The sequence below is a fragment of the Mauremys reevesii genome, linkage group 13, assembly GCF_016161935.1.
Source record: "Mauremys reevesii isolate NIE-2019 linkage group 13, ASM1616193v1, whole genome shotgun sequence".
NCBI lineage: Eukaryota > Metazoa > Chordata > Testudines > Geoemydidae > Mauremys > Mauremys reevesii.
The window spans coordinates 46,384,471-46,402,441 of record NC_052635.1 but is presented as its reverse complement, the minus strand read 5'-3'; the positions used below and the strand labels follow the sequence as shown (position 1 = coordinate 46,402,441).

Genomic DNA, 17,971 nt, shown 5'->3' with positions numbered 1-17,971 from the left:
GTCTATAATATATAACTAAACTATTGTATGTAAAGTAACTAAAGTTTTTAAAATGTTTAAGAAGCTTCATTTAAAATTAAATTAAAATGCAGAGCCCCTTGGACCAGTGGCCAGGACCCCGGCAGTGTGAGTTCCACAGAAAATCAGCTTGTGTGCCGCCTTCGGCACATGCCATAGGCTGCCTACCCCGACCTATAGCTTACTAGCAATCATTTCCCCCCCTCAACAAATTCAAGACTCAAAATTCCTCTCATGCCCTTGGATCATAAATAAATAAAATAAAGCCACCAACATGGACCAAGAGCTAAGTGAACTCAGCAGTACGTGAGCACAAGCACGGCTGTCATACATAGGCTAGAGAGATGGATTTTGATTAGGCAAATCTACTTGCAGGGACACGAGTGCTGCACAACTTCTGCCACTGAACAGCCACTAAACCAGAGTCCAAGGTGTAACTTTGATCTCCTTCCCACAGACAAACATTGACGTTGGTATCTTTGATGTCCACAAATGATGCATCAGGTCTCCTCTATGTACCCCTGGTGCAGAGTAAGCCGTCTGGACGGGTCCAGCAGTGTGTCTGCTCCCAGCCCCCCACTCACCCTCCACTGACTTTCTTCCTCCATTTGTACAAGAAGCAATTTCAATTTCCTGCTGCTCCACTTGGCAGTAAAAGTGAATCTGCCAGATTCCCTGTCCGGCACAGAGAAAAGTAATCAAGGATTAGGAAGAGCGCGCAGGCAAGCAGGACACAGTGGAGGGTGACCAGAAGAGAAAAGGGGGTGAGGGGCAGAGAGAAAGACAGCACTTGTTAGAGAGATGACAGAGGTGGGGAACTAGAAGGTCTTTGGGGCTTCAAGCATTTTGCATTTGTGACAAACACAAACTTCTCCACAGCAGGGATTGCCAACCTCCTTCCCTACTCAGGACTCAATTCCTAGCAGCTAGGCAGAGTTGCCAGCAGCTCTCTGCTTTCCCGGCTTCAGGTGGAGCTTGTGGCTGCTGTTCTCACTGATCAGCTAGGAATCAGAAAGGCCTGGGGAGTCCTGTGCTCCCTACTAAAGGCTGTACTACCACCCTTCCCTCCGTGCAGAAACAGGGCCTGCTCCCCGCCCCATATGCAGGGGCCCTGAACAATGCTGAGAACTGGAACCCTAAGCCCTGGCGCAATGCCCTGAGTTGCGCTGATATGAGGGATAAACCATTCCAGCCAAGGCTTTCGAACTCTCCCTACGCAGAGCAGGGCTGGTGCTTAGGTGAAAGCAATTCGCCCCCTCAATGCCTGCAAGGTGATACTTTTAATAGCTTTATGGTAATGCAATTATGTAAACTTAGGCAGGCTGCCTTGTCACTAACACTGGCAAGGCATCTAACAGCCTGAAGGCAAGTTCTCAGCCTCTCTGAGCCTAAAGGGCCGAGATACCGAATTCAAATGCCTTGCTCTGGAGAGAGCTGGCACACCTACACAAGCCTTTGCACTCCTCAGACAATGAAGGCAGCCGTGCGTCCGCACAGATCTGCTGCCTCCACCCCCAGCTTCCGTGTCAGCGCGCTGTTAGCCAGCCGGGCTAAGTAGCAGAGAGGCGAGCGAAAAACCTCCGACACAGGGCTTGAGAAAAGCCAGCATAAAGCATTTTATTGCAATAATAAAACGTGATACTTTAATGTGGTGGAGGAGGAAGTGATGGCGGCAATTTCTCTTACCAAAAATTACTACACAGGGCAGAGGCAGGCGAGTGGGAAGGACCTCAGCGGAGCAGGACTGTGCGTCATACGGGAGACTGCTGCGAGCTGTGATGACCAGCATCAGGGTTTGGTAGAGAACACTCGGGTCTAAGTCGTAATGACGACGACCGGGGTTGGGGTTTTCTCTTGTGGGCTGGTTTCTTTTTGTATCTCCCCTCCCCCCCCCGCCATAAACAGCACCTTCAATTTAAAAAGTTCAATTCAAGTTCCTGAATGTAGGTAGTTGCAGAGCTTTGATGGCTAAAGATAAAAAGGTCTTTGAAATCCAAGAGGAAAATAACCAAGAGATGGAAAAGTCAATGGGGGCAGCTGTAAGGGCAGCCCCAGCCACCCTGGAGGGAAATTACTGCTGGGGCAGCAACACCGCCTTGAAACTGTCCTTCCACGAGGCAGGCGGGAAGGGGGAAGCGAGTCGCTCCCAGGGGCCCAGTTTCAGCCAAGGGAACAAATACATTAGCCTAGAACGACTCTGCTTTCCAGAGTCCCTCAGCCCTCGATAGCTCCTATGGCTTTTGGAGCAGCAGCAATTTGTTTTTAATACACGATATTTGCATCCAAAAAACTAACAGGTTTTCTTTGTTCAAACGATTCCTATCTACGGTGAACCCGTCAGTGCACTCACTGGAAAATGCTCAATCACACACAACTTCATCTACACCCAGAACAAAAATAAGATTAAGAATTTGACCCCAAAATGGTGAGGTTTACGGCATACAGTTTAAAAGACATAAAACCACGCTACAAGGAGGAAGAGTCAGAAGCAAAGCTGAGTGATCAGACACATTCAATCAGGGTATATGGTTATACAATGAGTGTAGTGGAATATCAGGAAAAGCTCCATACAAAGTCATGTGCATTTTTCTTGAAGCTGAGATTCTGGATTCCTCCATGTGCCAAACCTGTTGGAGAGAGAAGAGGAGCCAATGCATCAAAGGAGGCTGTGGAGGGAGCCCAACTTGGAGCCCCAAGACCCCTGGAGGGGGTAACTGGGGCACGTGAGGGGATTTGAAGACGAAACCACTGCAGCCCAGAGCAGGCGCATTCTGACATATGTTCAGCTTTTGCAATTAACTCTCCAGCCTGAACCACGAAAGCCCACTCGCTGTGCTGGGTTAGGAGCAGATCTATGCTCTGCTTCACCTCGGAGCAGGCCAAGCCACCCAAATCCCTACACACAAGCAGGCTCAGTCTGCTTTCCTTAAACCCTGTTACAGGCAACACCTTCCCTCCTCCCCACACACTTCTGACTGATGCTACTTCCCCTCCTCTGAGATCAGCAGAACCAGCTGTACGACATGCAGCAAGTGCTGGCGGTCACCAGGCAGTTCCTGGCTTTCACCTACCCAAGAACAGGGAGTTGAGGAAGGGGCCTCCTGTCATTCCAATCTAATAAGCTCTACATCAAAAATTAGCGTGGCATTTGGGGGGATGATGCCTGGGTGGCCAGTAGAACCGTAGGCGTAATCTGGAGAGATGATCATCTTTGCTCTCTGCCCAACACTCATCTGTGGAAAAAGACACAGAACAAAGTCAGATGAATGCAAAAACTCCAAACCAGGCAAAGGCACCTCGAGAGAGCAATGCATGTTCTAGCCGAGGCGGCTACCCACAGGGCAGTGCCCGCTGTTAGCACACAGGCATTCTGCCCACTGCACAGAGGAGACATCATGCAGTGAACAGACAACAGAACAATGACCACGGTCAGGCTGCTCTTGTGCTCAGACCACTGCCTGTCACGCTGACAAAGTCTCATTGTTCCCTGTCTGTCTGTAGCTGTTATCTTGTCTTATACTTTGGCTGTAAGCTCTTTGGGGCAGAGCCTGCCTTTTGTTCAGGGTTCGTACGTCGCTAGCGCATGGACCAGCACCTCTTCATGACTACGGCTCCCAGGCACTAGGGTAACACAGATAATTAATAATAATTGGCCCTTGCAATGCAGCCCATCCTCCTCCTCGGGATATTCCTGAAGACAAAGAGGAAGGAGAAGTCACTTATCTCCTGTATGTGCTCAGATTCCATCCTGCTCCTACTGATTGATCTAGGAGGTGACTGTGTGGGAACTACTTCCATTTAGACTAGATTACAGACGCACACGGGAATCATCTCACTCAGAATTAATGCACCCATGATTCTTGTGGGAAGGGACTACGTTAGCTATGTGCACTAACCTTTCTGCCCACGGTACTTTAGCATCATGGCAGATGCTCCTTTCTCTGCTTAGTCAAAGACCCGCAGCCTCAGATAGTGTAAGTTTGATGCTAGGCTCCACAGTTCTGCAGAGGGTTGGCATAACCATGGAAGAGATACGCACCTGTATCCAAGTTCCTGACTCAACCAGCATTACAGCAGACAGCTGTTCTGCTCTGATCAGGGGCTGGGCTACAGGCATGCTGCATGGGACGTCAACCAAAGGCATGGGGACTCGCACATGTGCTGTGTGGACAAAAGCAGCTAATGAAGCCTGCTGTGCCACCCACTCTGAGCTGAGATAGCTCAGCATCCCACCCACGAGCACTCTGCAAAGCGCCGCGGAAAGCCAAGAGTAAGAGAAGAATGAGACTGGGGAAAAATCTCTGACTTGGCTTAGATTCCTTCTGTCACCCCTGCCTAGGGCACTCCTGCTGCCTAGTGATGGTTAGTCCTCCAAGCCACAGATGCCCTGGAAGCCCCACCCCAGCACACATTTCACCCCTGTCCCATTGGGTGGAAGGTACTTGGAGTGAGATTTTCCAGAGCACCCAAGCGAGTTAGGCACCCAGCTGCTAATGAAAGTCAATGGGAGTTTGGTGCTTTAGAAAATACCATCATTCTTCTGGCTCCATGTGCTGGCCCAGCCAGGTGGGGAAAGGAGAGCAGTGCAGAGAGAGTAACACTCAGAGGGAGGAGGAGATGGCAAGAACAGGGCAGACTGACACACCCCGTTACAGAGAGACAGAAGACTGACGGTGAAATGGATGCACACCTTGGAACAGGAGCAAGGCCCAAGACCACGGACCCAGGCAATGCAACAAGGGGCCCAGGAAGGCAGAGGGAAGTAGAGAACAGGAAGTAGAAAGAGGAAAGCGAAGGGCGCACCCTGAAAACGGGCTACACGTCCTATTTTTAGATCCCGGTTAAGGCGATGCACTCAGGGGAGGAAGCGGAATAGGAGATGCCCTTCGTATGAGCGGTGAGAAGGGGAGCTCAGACCGTTTCCTCAGGATACCGGCCGGCTCTGTATTATGCAGGGGCTGCTACACACCAGGTGAAGCCTGAGCCCTGCACAGTCAGGAATGATGGGAACTAAGTATCCACGTCCTACTGAAACTGCAGGGCCTCAAAGGGGGCAGGGTAGAGCCCAGGAACCCAAACTGGAATGTGGCCAGGACAAGCCAGTTTGCACTCTCCCGCCTACAGCACGCCTTGGGCTCCATTTTCAAGGGACACCTTTATTTACTCTCTAGGAGCCCTCGTCACAGACCAGGGCCCCACTGCCCTAGGTGCTGTACGAACACAGAACCCAAAGATGGTCCCTGCCCCACAGAGCTGACAATCTAAGTATAAGCTGAGACACCAGATGGATACAGACCTACAGGGGGAGCCCCAAGGAAAACACTAGAGGTCAGCATGACAGGCGATGGTCTGAGCACACCAGCAGCCAGCCACTGCCCAGTTTTTTGTAGGCACCGTAGCAGAGTTTTAAGGAGAGATCTGATGGTGGACAATGACTTTGCAGAGGTTTACAGGGAGCTCTTCCCAAGCATGAGGGGCAGCCCGGGAGATGGTAGCCCCACTTTGGGTCTGTCTCATCAGAGACTGTGCTGGGACATTAGCTCAGCTCAGATTCAGCGGGAGAGATGGCACCTATTGAGTCACTGACACTCTGTAGGTGTCCCACTGAAGGGCTTGGCAGGCCCAACCCCGCTGAGCTCACCAGATCCAGGAGGCGGTGAGGCAGAAGGTGACATTTACTCCCACACTTAAAATCCTGGATCGGGGAAAAGAAGAGAACAGCACATGCCGCAAGCATGAGTCTCTCCCACGTCTCTGAGCCTCAGCTGCTCGTCTCCAAACAGCCCTCGCAACAGACACGGAGGGATACGGCCACACACCTGCGCGACCCCTTCTTCCCAGCCGCGGATCACCTCCTGCTTGCCCATCACAAACTTGAATGGCTTGTTCCTGTCGCGGGAGGAATCAAACTTTTTCCCATCCTCCAGCATACCTGAAAAGAGAAGCAATACCTCAAACATGCAGCATGGAAAAGACCCCACACCTCCTCAGAGCCTGGTGCAGTCTGACCATCCATGTGACAGCAGTTACCAGACACCAATGCCAAATGTTGCAGTCCTGGCATCAGGGAGGGCTCCCAGCAGAGCTCAGTTACTGGCCTCCAGGGGGCGGCTTTCAGGTGCCACCACGGGATGCACAGCCCAGAAAGCAGAGCTCCCAGAGGGAAGACGGTCCCACCAAACACCACTTGCAGCTGGACCCAATGAACTGAGTGCAATTCCAGATGCTATGTCCTCTCTAGCTAGCAACGCAAGGAGAGAAGCTAAGGTCACGGGGAGAAGAAACATTCAGACAGAACAGGTGAATTTATCACTCCCTCCTGTGTCAGGAACAGCTTCCTGAGATGTCAGATCACATACAAGCCTCCCGAGCTCAGAAGGAAGATGGGAACTACAATGATGGCGGGGAGGGAGAAGACCCCTTCCATCTCCTGGTGCTTCTTGATGGGTCATGTCGCACATCAGACTGCACCACTGTTCTTGCTGGCCTGACCGCACCTTGCTCTTCACAAGGTCAAACTCCCCAGTTAGTCTGTAGGAGCACAGAGAAATCTCTCCTCTCGCTTATGCCCACAGATCTGCAACCACCAATTGCCATGCCAACCAGGCACGCAGAGCTGAAAGAAGCTGTGCAGTGAACACCAGGATTTCTGGCTCCTGCGCTACCAACCCCACCCAGCCAAGGGGGGAGATGGCAGGGCTTTTAGAGAGCCAACACTGCACAGCACAGTGCAGTGCAGTGGTCTGCTGCTAGAAGCTGGAATGGGGACACTCGTATCAAGGTGTTTCTCCTGGATCCCCTGGCTTGTTTCAGCGCTGAAGAACCCATAAGCTGCAGCCAGAATCAGGGACATGTTATGCTAGCTGCAGAATACACCCCTCTTCTAAGGGAGCCCTGTACCCAGCCCTTACCACAGTGAGCGCATTGGTACTTTGGCTAAAGCAAGGTTAACGTCCTCAGGGCTAAATATAGTTCCTCAACACAAGCAAAGGAGGAATTTCCTCCTCTTCTGGCAGTTCCCTCCCTTGCTCCTTGGAGTTTCCATGACCTTCCTGGGGAAACATGGGAGCTTTCACTGCCTTATACGAGCAGCAGAGCTTGTCCATTGGCCAAGTTTCTTACACAAACGGCCAACCCAGGAATAAGCCGTTTGGGGGCTGCACACACGAGAGGAGCTTGGGGCACACAATGTATCACTGGGTGTTCTCCTGGAGTCAGCGTCCCATTTCACTGGCTTTGTCCTCATCCCACACATCCCTCTAACCCTCCACACATGGCCAGAGGCAGCCAGGTGACGGTCTAGCCAGTTCCAAGGGGATCTGAGCTGGGACCCCACTAACACAAGAAATCCAAACCATGGGGCCTCCGAGAAGGAGGGGCCCAAGGTGCCCAGGAAATCCTTGTGCTCACTAAACCGAAGCAGGGCAGTGAAGTGGGTCTGTAAGCAGAACTAAAGAAGCAAACTGATAGTGTGACACAATGGATGCCTGAGGCACTTTAGCCCAGGGCAGGTCTCCTTTCTACAGGAGCCCTAGATCCGGCAAACAACAGGTCACTGAGAAATCAGCACCCACAGGCACCAGACTGGAACAGGCTAGTTAGCTACTGCAAACAGGCTGAAGAGTAACCAGGAGTGTAATGATTAACTAACTGCATTACCCACACTTCTCTTTTCCCCAGTTCTTCAAAAACAAGCATCTGTTTTCCCCAGCGGAAGCTGTTCTACTCTTGGAAAAATAAATCCGTTGTCTCGTCCAGCAGGGCACTGTCCAGAGAGATTTCCCCTAATCAGGACAGTGAGTCACTGCCCATGGGCAAGAGGACAAAATGCACTGCGTGCACGGGGAGAACAACAAATTACATCTTACTTCAGGCTACGTTATCACAGCAGCCAGAGCGTCTAGGAAGTGGCTAGGAAGGTCAAGGATATGGGCAGGGGCAGCTCCAGGCACCAGTGCACCAAGCCACAGAGGGCGGCCTGCCGGTCTTGAGGGTAGCAGTCAGGCTGCCTTCGGCAGCATGCCTGCGGGAGGTCCGCCGGCCGCAGCTTTGGCGGCAGGTACGCCGAAGGTGCAGGACCAGCGGATGTCCCGCAGGCGCGCGGCTGAAAGCCGCCTGACTGCCATGCTTGGGGCGGCAAAATACATAAAGCCACCCCTGGATATGGGTCTGGGTAGATCTGCTTTTCCGTCCCGGGCTGGGGGAGCAGTAAGCACTGCAGTTCCTCGCATGTGTGAATACACCAGTGAAGGGAGATGCAAGCAGCACAGGAGCTCGCCCTAAACAATGCCGACTAGATGAGCTGCTCCTTGATTGATCTATGTGCTCTCGGCTCAAATCAGCTGTCACTGACCGGGCCGCGTCAAAACCACCATGCGCCAGGACTGCTAACACCACACTCACCGGGTGGGATCCCTGCTCATCAGGCAGCCTGCTGCTATCCAGCCAGCATTCCCGAGGGGTACAGACACTAAAACCCACACCAAGCGAGACATGGCCTTTCAAAAAGAGGCCCATTAGCTCACCGCTCGCCAGCAGTGCTGAGGCAGCACCACCTAAAGCCTCGAAGCCAGCAGAGTACATTTGAAAGGCAAAATAATTCTAAAGTCAGGTACACAAAGTGAAATCTGCCCTGCAGTGATCCACACGCTTTCTAACCTGTGTGAAACGGCCCTCGCCGCATGGTGCGGTTCAGATTTAACAACAAGCTGGAGCACATTGCCGTGCGGAGACCATTCTCATACAATCCATTACAGAACATTGCCAGAGTACCTCCCAAAGTGCTGTAATTACCAGCGCCTTACAATAGCGAAAAAACCAAAGCACAGAGCGCCCGGCCCCCATTCTAGCTCGCAGCGCCCCAGGCTCCGCAATGGCGCTGCCCCGCTGAGAGTGTAGGCGAGCCTGCCGATAATGGGGATTGTCTGCGAGTACAGAGAGTGCTGGCAGGCTAAGAGGAGCTCTGTGCCTTGCTCTGTGTCAGAGGAGATCTAGCTGCAATTAGCACAGTTCTCACACGGTGTTGTCCAGCTCCATTCGGGTCACCCACTAGCACTCCACCCTACCTCCATGCAGGCATGTGTTTGCTGGAGTTTTGTTCGTTTACAGGAATAAGCTCCAGGGATTTTTCAAATACTGCTAATGTGCCCAATGCTTGGAAAGCAGCTCCACTGCACCAAAGAATTCAACTCCGAGGTCCCTGGCTCAGCAAGTCAGCACCAGCATAGCCCTGCCAAGCAAAACACTGTCCTGGCCCAGGGAACAATGAGCTAGTAGTTACTGCTTGCTTTTATCGGGGACACAATCCCTCCCGGTTCTCAGCCCTCTCGCACCTCGGATCAACAAACCAGCCACCGTCTGCTGCGACTCCCCCAAAATCCCACAATCCTTTGAGCCACACACTGGGTGTTGCGCCAAAGCAGGAAGCAGAAGGCTGGTAGTTTTACAGGGTCAGGCTGGACAGTGCTTTGCTATCCTCCCCTCTCCCACCACCACGGTGTCCTCTTCCAGGGCTTCCTTTCCTGGAAGCAGAACACAACGCTGCCAGGGAGGTGCTGCAACCAGCGGGAGCAACAGCACAAAGAGGGAGGGAGTGAACTTTCCCTCTCACAGATAACCCTCCCCCCAGTCCTCTTTCCTCTCAGTTATCATCATTCTATTAACGATGGGTGTGGCACAGGAGCCTCTCAGCTCCAAAGGGACAGGCGCGGCTATTATCTTCCTCTCCCCTGCACCCTCATTTTAGCACACAGCCCCAGTGGCGTGCATGCCTACAGCACCACGGATGGCACTACGGTCACTGATTTCCTCTCCCCTACAGCTTGTGACTTCGGTGTAGAGCTGAGCGTCACATGGCCTGGGTATGTTGTTAGTGCTAGGGAGCAGATCAGCAAACGCTCCCACAAGCCAACTGCAAATTTTAGCGACGTAAGGGGAGAAACGATTCCCCAACCTTGCCCACTCTACATTCAGGTACAATGCACCACGGCCAGGCCAGCGCTCAGAGTCCGTGCACCAGTGAGCAGCTTCCTGCCCTGGCCAATGCGTGGGGTGGGGGGGATATCAAGGCATCCGACTTCCTGCAGAATTTAAACTCATGTAAGAGGCCCCAGCGAGGATCAGGGCACCGTTGTAACAGGCCGTGCACAGGGAAATGTGGCCCCAGCCCTGAAGAGCTTCACTTTCCAAGTATGACCTGATGAAGTGTTTTCCTGAGTCTGCAAATGCATGACTCTGGTGCGTCTGCTCACACTTGTGGCATGGGGCAGAGGGAAATTAACAGGATGCTAGTCAGTTTCACAGATGCTCTTTGGAACCCTCTGGGCAGCTGTGACACTGTCAAAGATCAAGTCACTTCCACACTGCAGCTGATCAGGAAAGCTCTAGCAGGTCCTGGAGTGAAGCAGAGTGGAGGACCATCCAGAAAGAGAGGGGGAGAGCAGCAAAGACAGCTACCCCTTTTCTTCAGATGCTCTGGGACCAGACACTCTTCCCTTCCAGTGGCAGGAGGCAAAGCATCAAGACACTAACTAATCAGAGGCTGAAATGGAGCCCACAAGCAGGAAAGCACCCTGGTGGGAACCCCAGCCCCCTCCTTTGCTCTCCAGCAGCTGAGATGGCCGGGGTGGGAGAGAGCCAGGCTGCCCACTGGGACGTTGCCTCCCAACCCCAATGGGCAGAGCTCTGCTTCCTGTGCCTTTTGTATTTACTCCTGTAATGGGTTTTTCAAGCTTTAGACTTGATGTTTCCCATTCGTCCCCTTGAGCAAGAGGACAACGTGCTGCATCTGGCATGTTACTATTACTGCAAGCCATGTGCTAGCCGAGGTCTACATGCCTTTAGAAACACCACAGAGCAAAACCAGCCACAAAGGAGACAGGACGATGTGTCACCCAACCTCCCTTAGCATCGCTTCTCATGCAAGGTTCCCCTCTTCAAGAGCCCCTCCCCCTCAGAAAGAAATGAGCCCTGCAACTCAACAGCTTTGGGCTACATCAGAGTGGAGGGTGTAGTGAGCTCCAAAGGCGAGGGACCCCCACAGAGAACAGACCTGCCGGCAGCTGCAGCCCAGGCACCTCCATGGACCAAGTGTGGCTGCCTGGTCCAGGGCAAGAGCCATTCACTCAGGCAGGCAGTTCCCACGCCATTAAGGCCTTACAGGTTAAGGATGTGGAGTCTCCTACCAATTCCTCTTTGGAGGCCTGATCGCTGAGATAATGGCACAAACTGGTGACAGCAAAGCCAAGCCAACAGGAAGTTTAAGGTTCGCAGACAGGGTTATGTTTACTGTGCAATGTGAAAGAGAAGGCCTTGTACTAGTACTGCAGGGCGTGTAATCCAGAAAGCAATCTACCTCCTGCACCAGGGATCCCAGCGCACAGCCCGCTCTGAACCGCACTTGGCTCTGCTTCAAGAGCTGCAGACAGCACACACTTGGCAGTTCCTTGCTACGGTTTGCTCAGGCGACCTAAGATGCAATGTGCAAGCCAGCTAAAGCTCCCTGCACAGCACCCTGCCCTCTTGGTCAGTAGCACTGGAAGAGGGATGGCCTGAAATCCGCCTGCCCTCTGGATGAACCAGCAGCTTCAGGCCCCTCCATCTCCTAAACTGAAAAGCAGAGTCAAGGCAGACGGAGCCCTCACTGGAGAAGAGGCTGTGAGAAATGGCATGGAAACCAGAGAGCATTCCTGCACTAGCACTGTTTATTGCGGGAGGTATGAACAGAATGCCTATGTCATCCTAATGCTCTAAGAGACACCTCTGCTCAGGCCAGCTGCATTTCCTAAGGTCTGGTAAAGGGGCAGGAAACCTTGTAACTCTAGGTCAGCTCTGATCAATCTGGCTCAGAGGTAGCCTGTGGATAACAGCAGCATACCAGAGGTCACCAGTCCAGCATCCTGCCAGTGACCAACACCCGATGCTAAAGGAAGGTGTTAAACCCCACACTGAACAGTTATGTAATAACATACCCGTGAGGGGAATCGCTTCCTAACTACAGACAACAGTCACGCTTTGTATTTATGGCAGCACCTCGGGGCCCCAATCATGGACCAGCGACCCACTGTGCCAGGCACTGCCCCCAAACAATTTACAGCCTACATGGACAGGTTCTAACCTTCAAACCAATTCAAACAGACTCCTAACAAGGTCAGTGGGGTGCTATTAATTAAGGGACACTATTGGATTAACCTCCTCTCTAAGTTAACCAGTGTTAAGTTTTCTAGGCTCTTTCTACAGAAGCTTTTCCACATCCACTGCCCTTCTCTTGACCTTTTCTAATTTCTGCCACGTGCTGTAGAGATGTGGATGATCCAAACTGACCGCGGCATTCCAGGCGAGGCTGCCACCAACTTCCACAACAGCCTGGGGATATTGTCCTTTCCTCAGTGCAGCCTCACACCCGACTGCTTCTTTCTCAGTGCCACCGTGCAGCAAGTGTTCTCACTGAGCTACACCTACATCTCCCTTCCAGTGTCCCACATCCTGCATTTGCCGCCACTAAACTTCACCTTCCGGCCCTCAACCAGCTCACCCTCAGCAAGCAGGAACTCCCTCCACCTACCACGGCCAGCCAGGACTCTGGAGCACAGACACCACAATGAGACGCGCTAGGTGAACACTCCCATCACGTTACCCAATCTCCCACCTACGTTAGCTCTTTCTGTGGCTCTTCTATATCCCCTCGAGTCTCAACTGAGCTAAATAACTGCAGCCTCAGTACGCTTTGCCATCCTACTCCCCCACCCCTCCAATCATTAGTAACCAGCCCTAGCACGGATCCTTCTGAACGGGGAAGTAGGTTAATTGTGAGGAGTCCGAAGTGGCTATTCAGTCCCACTATTTTCTCTTAACCAGTTTCTAATACATGAGAGAACTTTACCCTCGACTTAGTTTCCTTAATAGCCTTTTGTAACAGACTTTATCAAAGGCTTTTTTTAAAACCCAAATATGTTGTATCCAGCAGGGCTCCTTAGCCGCTGCATTGCTAACCCCTCAAAGAATCCTCACAGGTTGGAGAGAGACACCTTCCCATTACACACACAGCTAAACCCAGGGTTGTGAGTTCAATCCTTGAGGGGGCCATTTAGGGAAGTGGGGATTGGTCCTGCTTTGAGCAGGGGGTTGGACTAGATGATCTCCTGAGGTCCCTTCAACCCTAATAATCTGTGATTCTGTAACATACTGGTTGGTCTAGCATGCTTTCCTAGGTGCTTTAAGACTATTCTTCTAACTTGTTTACCTGACACTGTGGTAAGGCTCATTGGTCTAACTGCCAGGATCACCCTGCCCCATTTTTACAGACAGGCACAATACTGATTACCCTACAATAGAGTGGCTGATTTTGATCAATTACATATTTGAGTTGGCTCCAGGTCTAGTTCCGGGTGGACAGGTGTCTATGGTGAAAGCCAGGATGGGCACTCAGCCACAGGCATCCTCTTTCTGCTAGAGGTGGTCCCTGGGGAAGAGGGTTAAGGTACCTTGGTAGGGAAGCTCAGGGGAACACGGCTGCTCTGGCCCATGAATACAGACTGTGCGGATTAGAGACATCAAGCTCCAAGGATGTCAATCTAGCATCTTTCATGAACGCTCAGTTTGACTGATTTTATAAAATGAAACACTTGTGGAAGTGCTGGGTCAGCCACCCGCTACCACCCGACACATGCAGTACACACATTCTGTTGCTGAAGAACTGGTGGAGCAACATTCTGAACACATACTTACGAAGTGGCAGCCTAGAGAGACTTCTCCACAGACTTTTGGCAAATGCAATACATGCTTTTTACCTAAGTCACTGTGCTCAAGAACCAGATGTGTTAAAATGAAACCAAATCGGACAGAGAAACAGGAGCGCTGTGGTTTACCTGCACCCAGCTAAGCTAAGCTGCTTTGCTCTTGCTAGTCACATCCACGCAAGAGATCCTGAGCGTCTCCAGCTTTGCAAATTCAACATAATAGGTACATTGATACTATTAAATAGACCGCTCTCAAAGATCCCCATTTAATTATGTTGAAATAATGGTTTCAGAAGTAGATATTTGACAAAAAATAACTTTCTAATCAATTGACTCCAGAACTATAACTTAATGAAGCTGAATTAAATAAGACCTGCATTGCCATATAGCAATTGAGAGCCATTACAGAAAGCTACAAGTATGCAGCCTTGGGACCGGAAATTCCTACACTGCCAAGAATAGAAGCTATCTGCACTTCAGACAATTGTGATTTGGGGATTAATCCCATATCTGTGCCCGTTAAGGTACCTTTTGGGAACAGCATACAATGCACTCCAAATTAGTGCTCTCGTTTATGCTGTTCTAGATTCCAGGAATGTTACTAAATAGCCAGCGGGACAGGGGAGCTGAGCTGTGCATGCCTGAAACATTTATTTAGGACACAAGTCCCCTCTCCAATCTGTACAGCAGACCTCGACTCATCCTGCTCTTGACATGCGCCCCCCCGCCCCCCCACAGGGAGAGGGGGGTATTAGAGCCAATAGCCACTGCGCAGACAGGAGAGTTTTGCTGGCATTGTCCTGGGGATTCAGCACCCCAGGGTCTCTCACTGCTGAGCTGCCATTCTCTCAAGGAACCAACAATTCAGAGCAAATCCTCAGCCCCAAGGGCCATTAGAATATAAGCAGGGGGGGGGGGGGAGCACCGAAGACAGGCTGCTGCTGCTTCAAGAATAGCCTCAGATCTGTAGTGGGGATGGGACGGGAAGGAAACACTTGGGACATCTACCCCTGAATGAATCTGTGGGGAGGAGTTAGGAAGGGGTCCCAGCGAGAAACCTCTGTGCTGCCTCAAAGCCAGTAAAGGTTAGCAATAGGGATGGGAGAGGGGATGCGGAGGGCTGGCATGCAGCAAAGCTGGCCCACCGAGAGCCACTTGACTGCCTGCCAGCCATCCCTTTGTTCTTCCATTGGCAGAGGAAATGGGGCTGCCGGCAAAAGAGGCAGCCCCATTTCCTCTCCCCCACCCCGCCCCCGATTAAAAGGTTAGCGGGGAAGGAAGGAAGAAGCAGATGGCCTGGTTGTGAGCCATCAGCCTCGCAGGAGCAAGCACAGAGGTCTAGCCTCTGCGTACCCTGGAACCTTCCCCTCCCCCTATCACCACCATGGGGCAGGACTGTAAGGGGCACGGCTCGATGGACCCAGGCGTTCCTCACCCCATCCCGACAGTGGCTCTTCTTCAAACAGTAGCAGCCTCAGGAGACTGCCACCTCCCCTCCTTCCTCAGGACAGGCAGAAGAGTAGAGTTTGGAGCATGGAGACAGGGGAGAACTATCTTGAGATTATTTATCTTAAAAGTGACCAAGTTACTGAAGACAGGGCTAATAGGCTGAGCCATAGCAACATGAGCCTTAGAAAGACCTTGGAATGACCACCACCACCACGAACGGCCGTGAGCTGGGAGTCCTACACTTGGTGTGCCAGAACAGAGACAGGCAACCAAGTCGTAAAACATCCATCGCTCACCAAATGACAGCTGGCATCTCCCACTGCCCCTCTTTACAGCTACAGAGCTGCTCCTAGAATTGAGAGCTGCAGGTTGGCTGAGCGGGTGTGCCATTTTACATCACAGCCAATCTGGCTTCAAACCAGGAGGGCAAAGAATCGCCAAAGAGGGTAAAATAGGCTATGTGCTTGTCCCAGCAGATGCACATTGTTTCATCACGGAGAGTGTTAAAAGGTAACAGGCAAGGAATGAGGAGTGGACAGGAACAGGAACATGTGTCACTACAGGATGTGCGGCTGTGGAGAAAGGTTAGTCGGCTCAGATATTTCTGAGCCAAGGAGCAAGCTACACAGTTAGGGTTTTTTTAATTTCTTGTCAGGAAGACTTTACAGCTGGGTTTAGTCAAGAATTTATGGGGGGAGAGAGATAATAGCCTGACCAGAGCACAGAATGAACAGCACCTTCACGGAAAGGAGTCCAAACCAGAGAACTACCTCGGACTTCTTGTGTAAAGGAGACACCATCAGCCACTTCGGGGCACTTACACTCTGCACTAATACAATTGTGTCTTGGGACCCAGTTAAAACACTGTCCCTTGACCTTCCCCTTCTTCTGTGGCTGAAGCTTTGGACAGCACCAAGACATTCACCACATTACAGTCCTGCCTACGCTGAAGCAGGAATCCTATTACAATCAGGTTCCTGACATTTGTAATGTAGATGGACCCACAGCACACAGCATTTGGACTCCATGCCGCCATCCCACATGCTTACCCCTTTTCCACCCCCAAAGGGAACAGACGTCTGGCTGAGAAGGGTAGAACAAACTGGAGACATTAGGGAAAGATGACAGGGCAAGTCGCTTGCAGACCCTCCTGCTAGACCACAGATCCAACCAAACAGCAGGACACCCAGAAACTTCACCAAAGCGCCTCCTATCTGACCTACAACCAAGCGTGGGGCTGCTAAATGCGCCTGTCTCTAGCGAACCCATCAGAAGAGACACAGCAAAGAACAAAGTGAGACGATCCCTGGCAGAATATTGTATGCGAAGGAGCTTTCAAGTTACACAGCTCACAGGGGACTGCCTGAACACAGGGCTACCAAACAGCTGCTCGTTCAAGTGCTGCAGTGAAGGGTTACCCCTTAAACGTGTATCCCAGGCCAGGGTGGGGTCTGCTCTCGGCTCTTGTGAGTTGGTCTCAGCACTTAGGGGGGCTCCTTCTGTACCAGGCCTCTTCATTGCCTCACAGTGGCCCATTACATAACCACTCCCCCACAAGCCACACACCCTACTGCCCACCCCCCCCCCCCAGCTCCATCAACTGCTTGGAGCCCCTCCACCCCACGATGCAGACCTGAGCCCCCACCAACCCCCCACGGGGCACAGCCTATAGGGCACAGCCCCCCTCCCACGGGGCACAGCCTATAGGGCACAGCCCCCCCCCCCACGGGGCACAGCCTATAGGGCACAGCCCCCCCCCCACGGGGCACAGCCTATAGGGCACAGCCCCCCCCCCCCCCGGGGCACAGCCTATCGGGCACAGCCCCCACGAGGCACAGCCTATAGGGCACAGCCCCACGAGGCACAGCCCCGCCCACGGGGCACAGCCTACAGGGCACGGCTCCCACGAGGCACAGCCCCACCCCACGGGGCACAGCCTATAGGGCAGTGCCCCACCACGGGGCACAGCCCCCCGCGGCGGGACTCACCCGTGTAGTGCACCACGCAGGTCTGTCCGCGCTTGGGGAAGGTCCGCCCTGCGGGGAGAGACAGAGAGCCCGTGAGCGCCGGGACCGGGGTGGGGACGGGGCGAGGCCGGGGGTCTCGCGGGGGGGAGGGGCAGCCCGCGGGGGGCGGCGGGCCCGGGCGCCCCTCACCGTCTCCGGGGGCGATGGTCTCCACGTGCACGCCCATCCCGCTGCCGCTGCCGCCGCCCGCCCGATCCCGCAGCCGCCGCCGCCGCCGCCGCCGCACTCAGCTCAGGAGGCAGGAGGAGACCGCGTGCGCATGCGCAGCCTCCTCAGCCCGGCCCGCACGCCGCCGCCGCCATAGAGAGCTCGCCGCCTAGAGAGGCCCCGCCCGACGCGGAGGCGGCGGCCATCTTGCGTGAAGTCCCCCCACCCCCTCGCTCCCCTGCGCGCGGAGCCGTGTCGGGCCGCCGCAGGGCGGCCATCTTGGCCCCACAGGGCGCGCCGGGATCGTTGCCATAGGAACCGGGCGCCCCTGAGCGGAGCCGCTGCCGCCCGCCGGCCTGGAGCCCAGCGGCTCCCCCCCGCCCCCCTGCAGTCAGGGGAGGAGGAAAGAGACCCTAGGCTAGAAACCGGGGCGCTGCAGTCACATGACTCCAGGAGCTGGGGCTTGGGGGCATCGCGGTAGCGATCCGCGCCCCTATGGCCCCAGGCCGGGCTCGCTGCAGCGAGCAGGCGGGTAAGACTGGCCCTAGAGCCCCGTGAGCTCGCCTCCCGGCGCTTGTCGGGCTGGGGCTCGGC

The 17,971-nt window shown here is 53.4% G+C and overlaps 1 protein-coding gene across 1 annotated transcript; it reads right to left on the bottom strand.

The window, feature by feature from the left end:
- Positions 1-1,610: 1,610 nt before the first annotated feature.
- FKBP1A (FKBP prolyl isomerase 1A) lies at positions 1,611-17,504 on the bottom strand. The gene is made up of 5 exons (XM_039497832.1): positions 17,360-17,504; positions 17,192-17,239; positions 5,838-5,950; positions 3,090-3,251; positions 1,611-2,645 (listed from the first exon to the last, which is right to left on the bottom strand). Exons 1-4 carry the CDS (start codon positions 17,394-17,396, stop codon positions 3,123-3,125), a joined length of 327 nt encoding a protein of 108 aa, XP_039353766.1. The 5' UTR covers positions 17,397-17,504; the 3' UTR covers positions 1,611-2,645; positions 3,090-3,122.
- Positions 17,505-17,971: the final 467 nt, after the last annotated feature.

What these genes read in the sequence shown, in the direction of transcription:
- FKBP1A (XM_039497832.1), bottom strand. Translation starts at nt 17,396, where the DNA reads ATGGGCGTGCACGTGGAGACCATCGCCCCCGGAGACG. An exon ending in GACCATCGCCCCCGGAGACG is followed by an intron (nt 17,240 to 17,359) that starts GTGAGGGGCGCC and finishes CTCTCCCCGCAG; the next exon opens with GGCGGACCTTCCCCAAGCGC. An exon ending in GGGAAGAAGGGGTCGCGCAG is followed by an intron (nt 3,252 to 5,837) that starts GTGTGTGGCCGT and finishes CTTTTTCCACAG; the next exon opens with ATGAGTGTTGGGCAGAGAGC.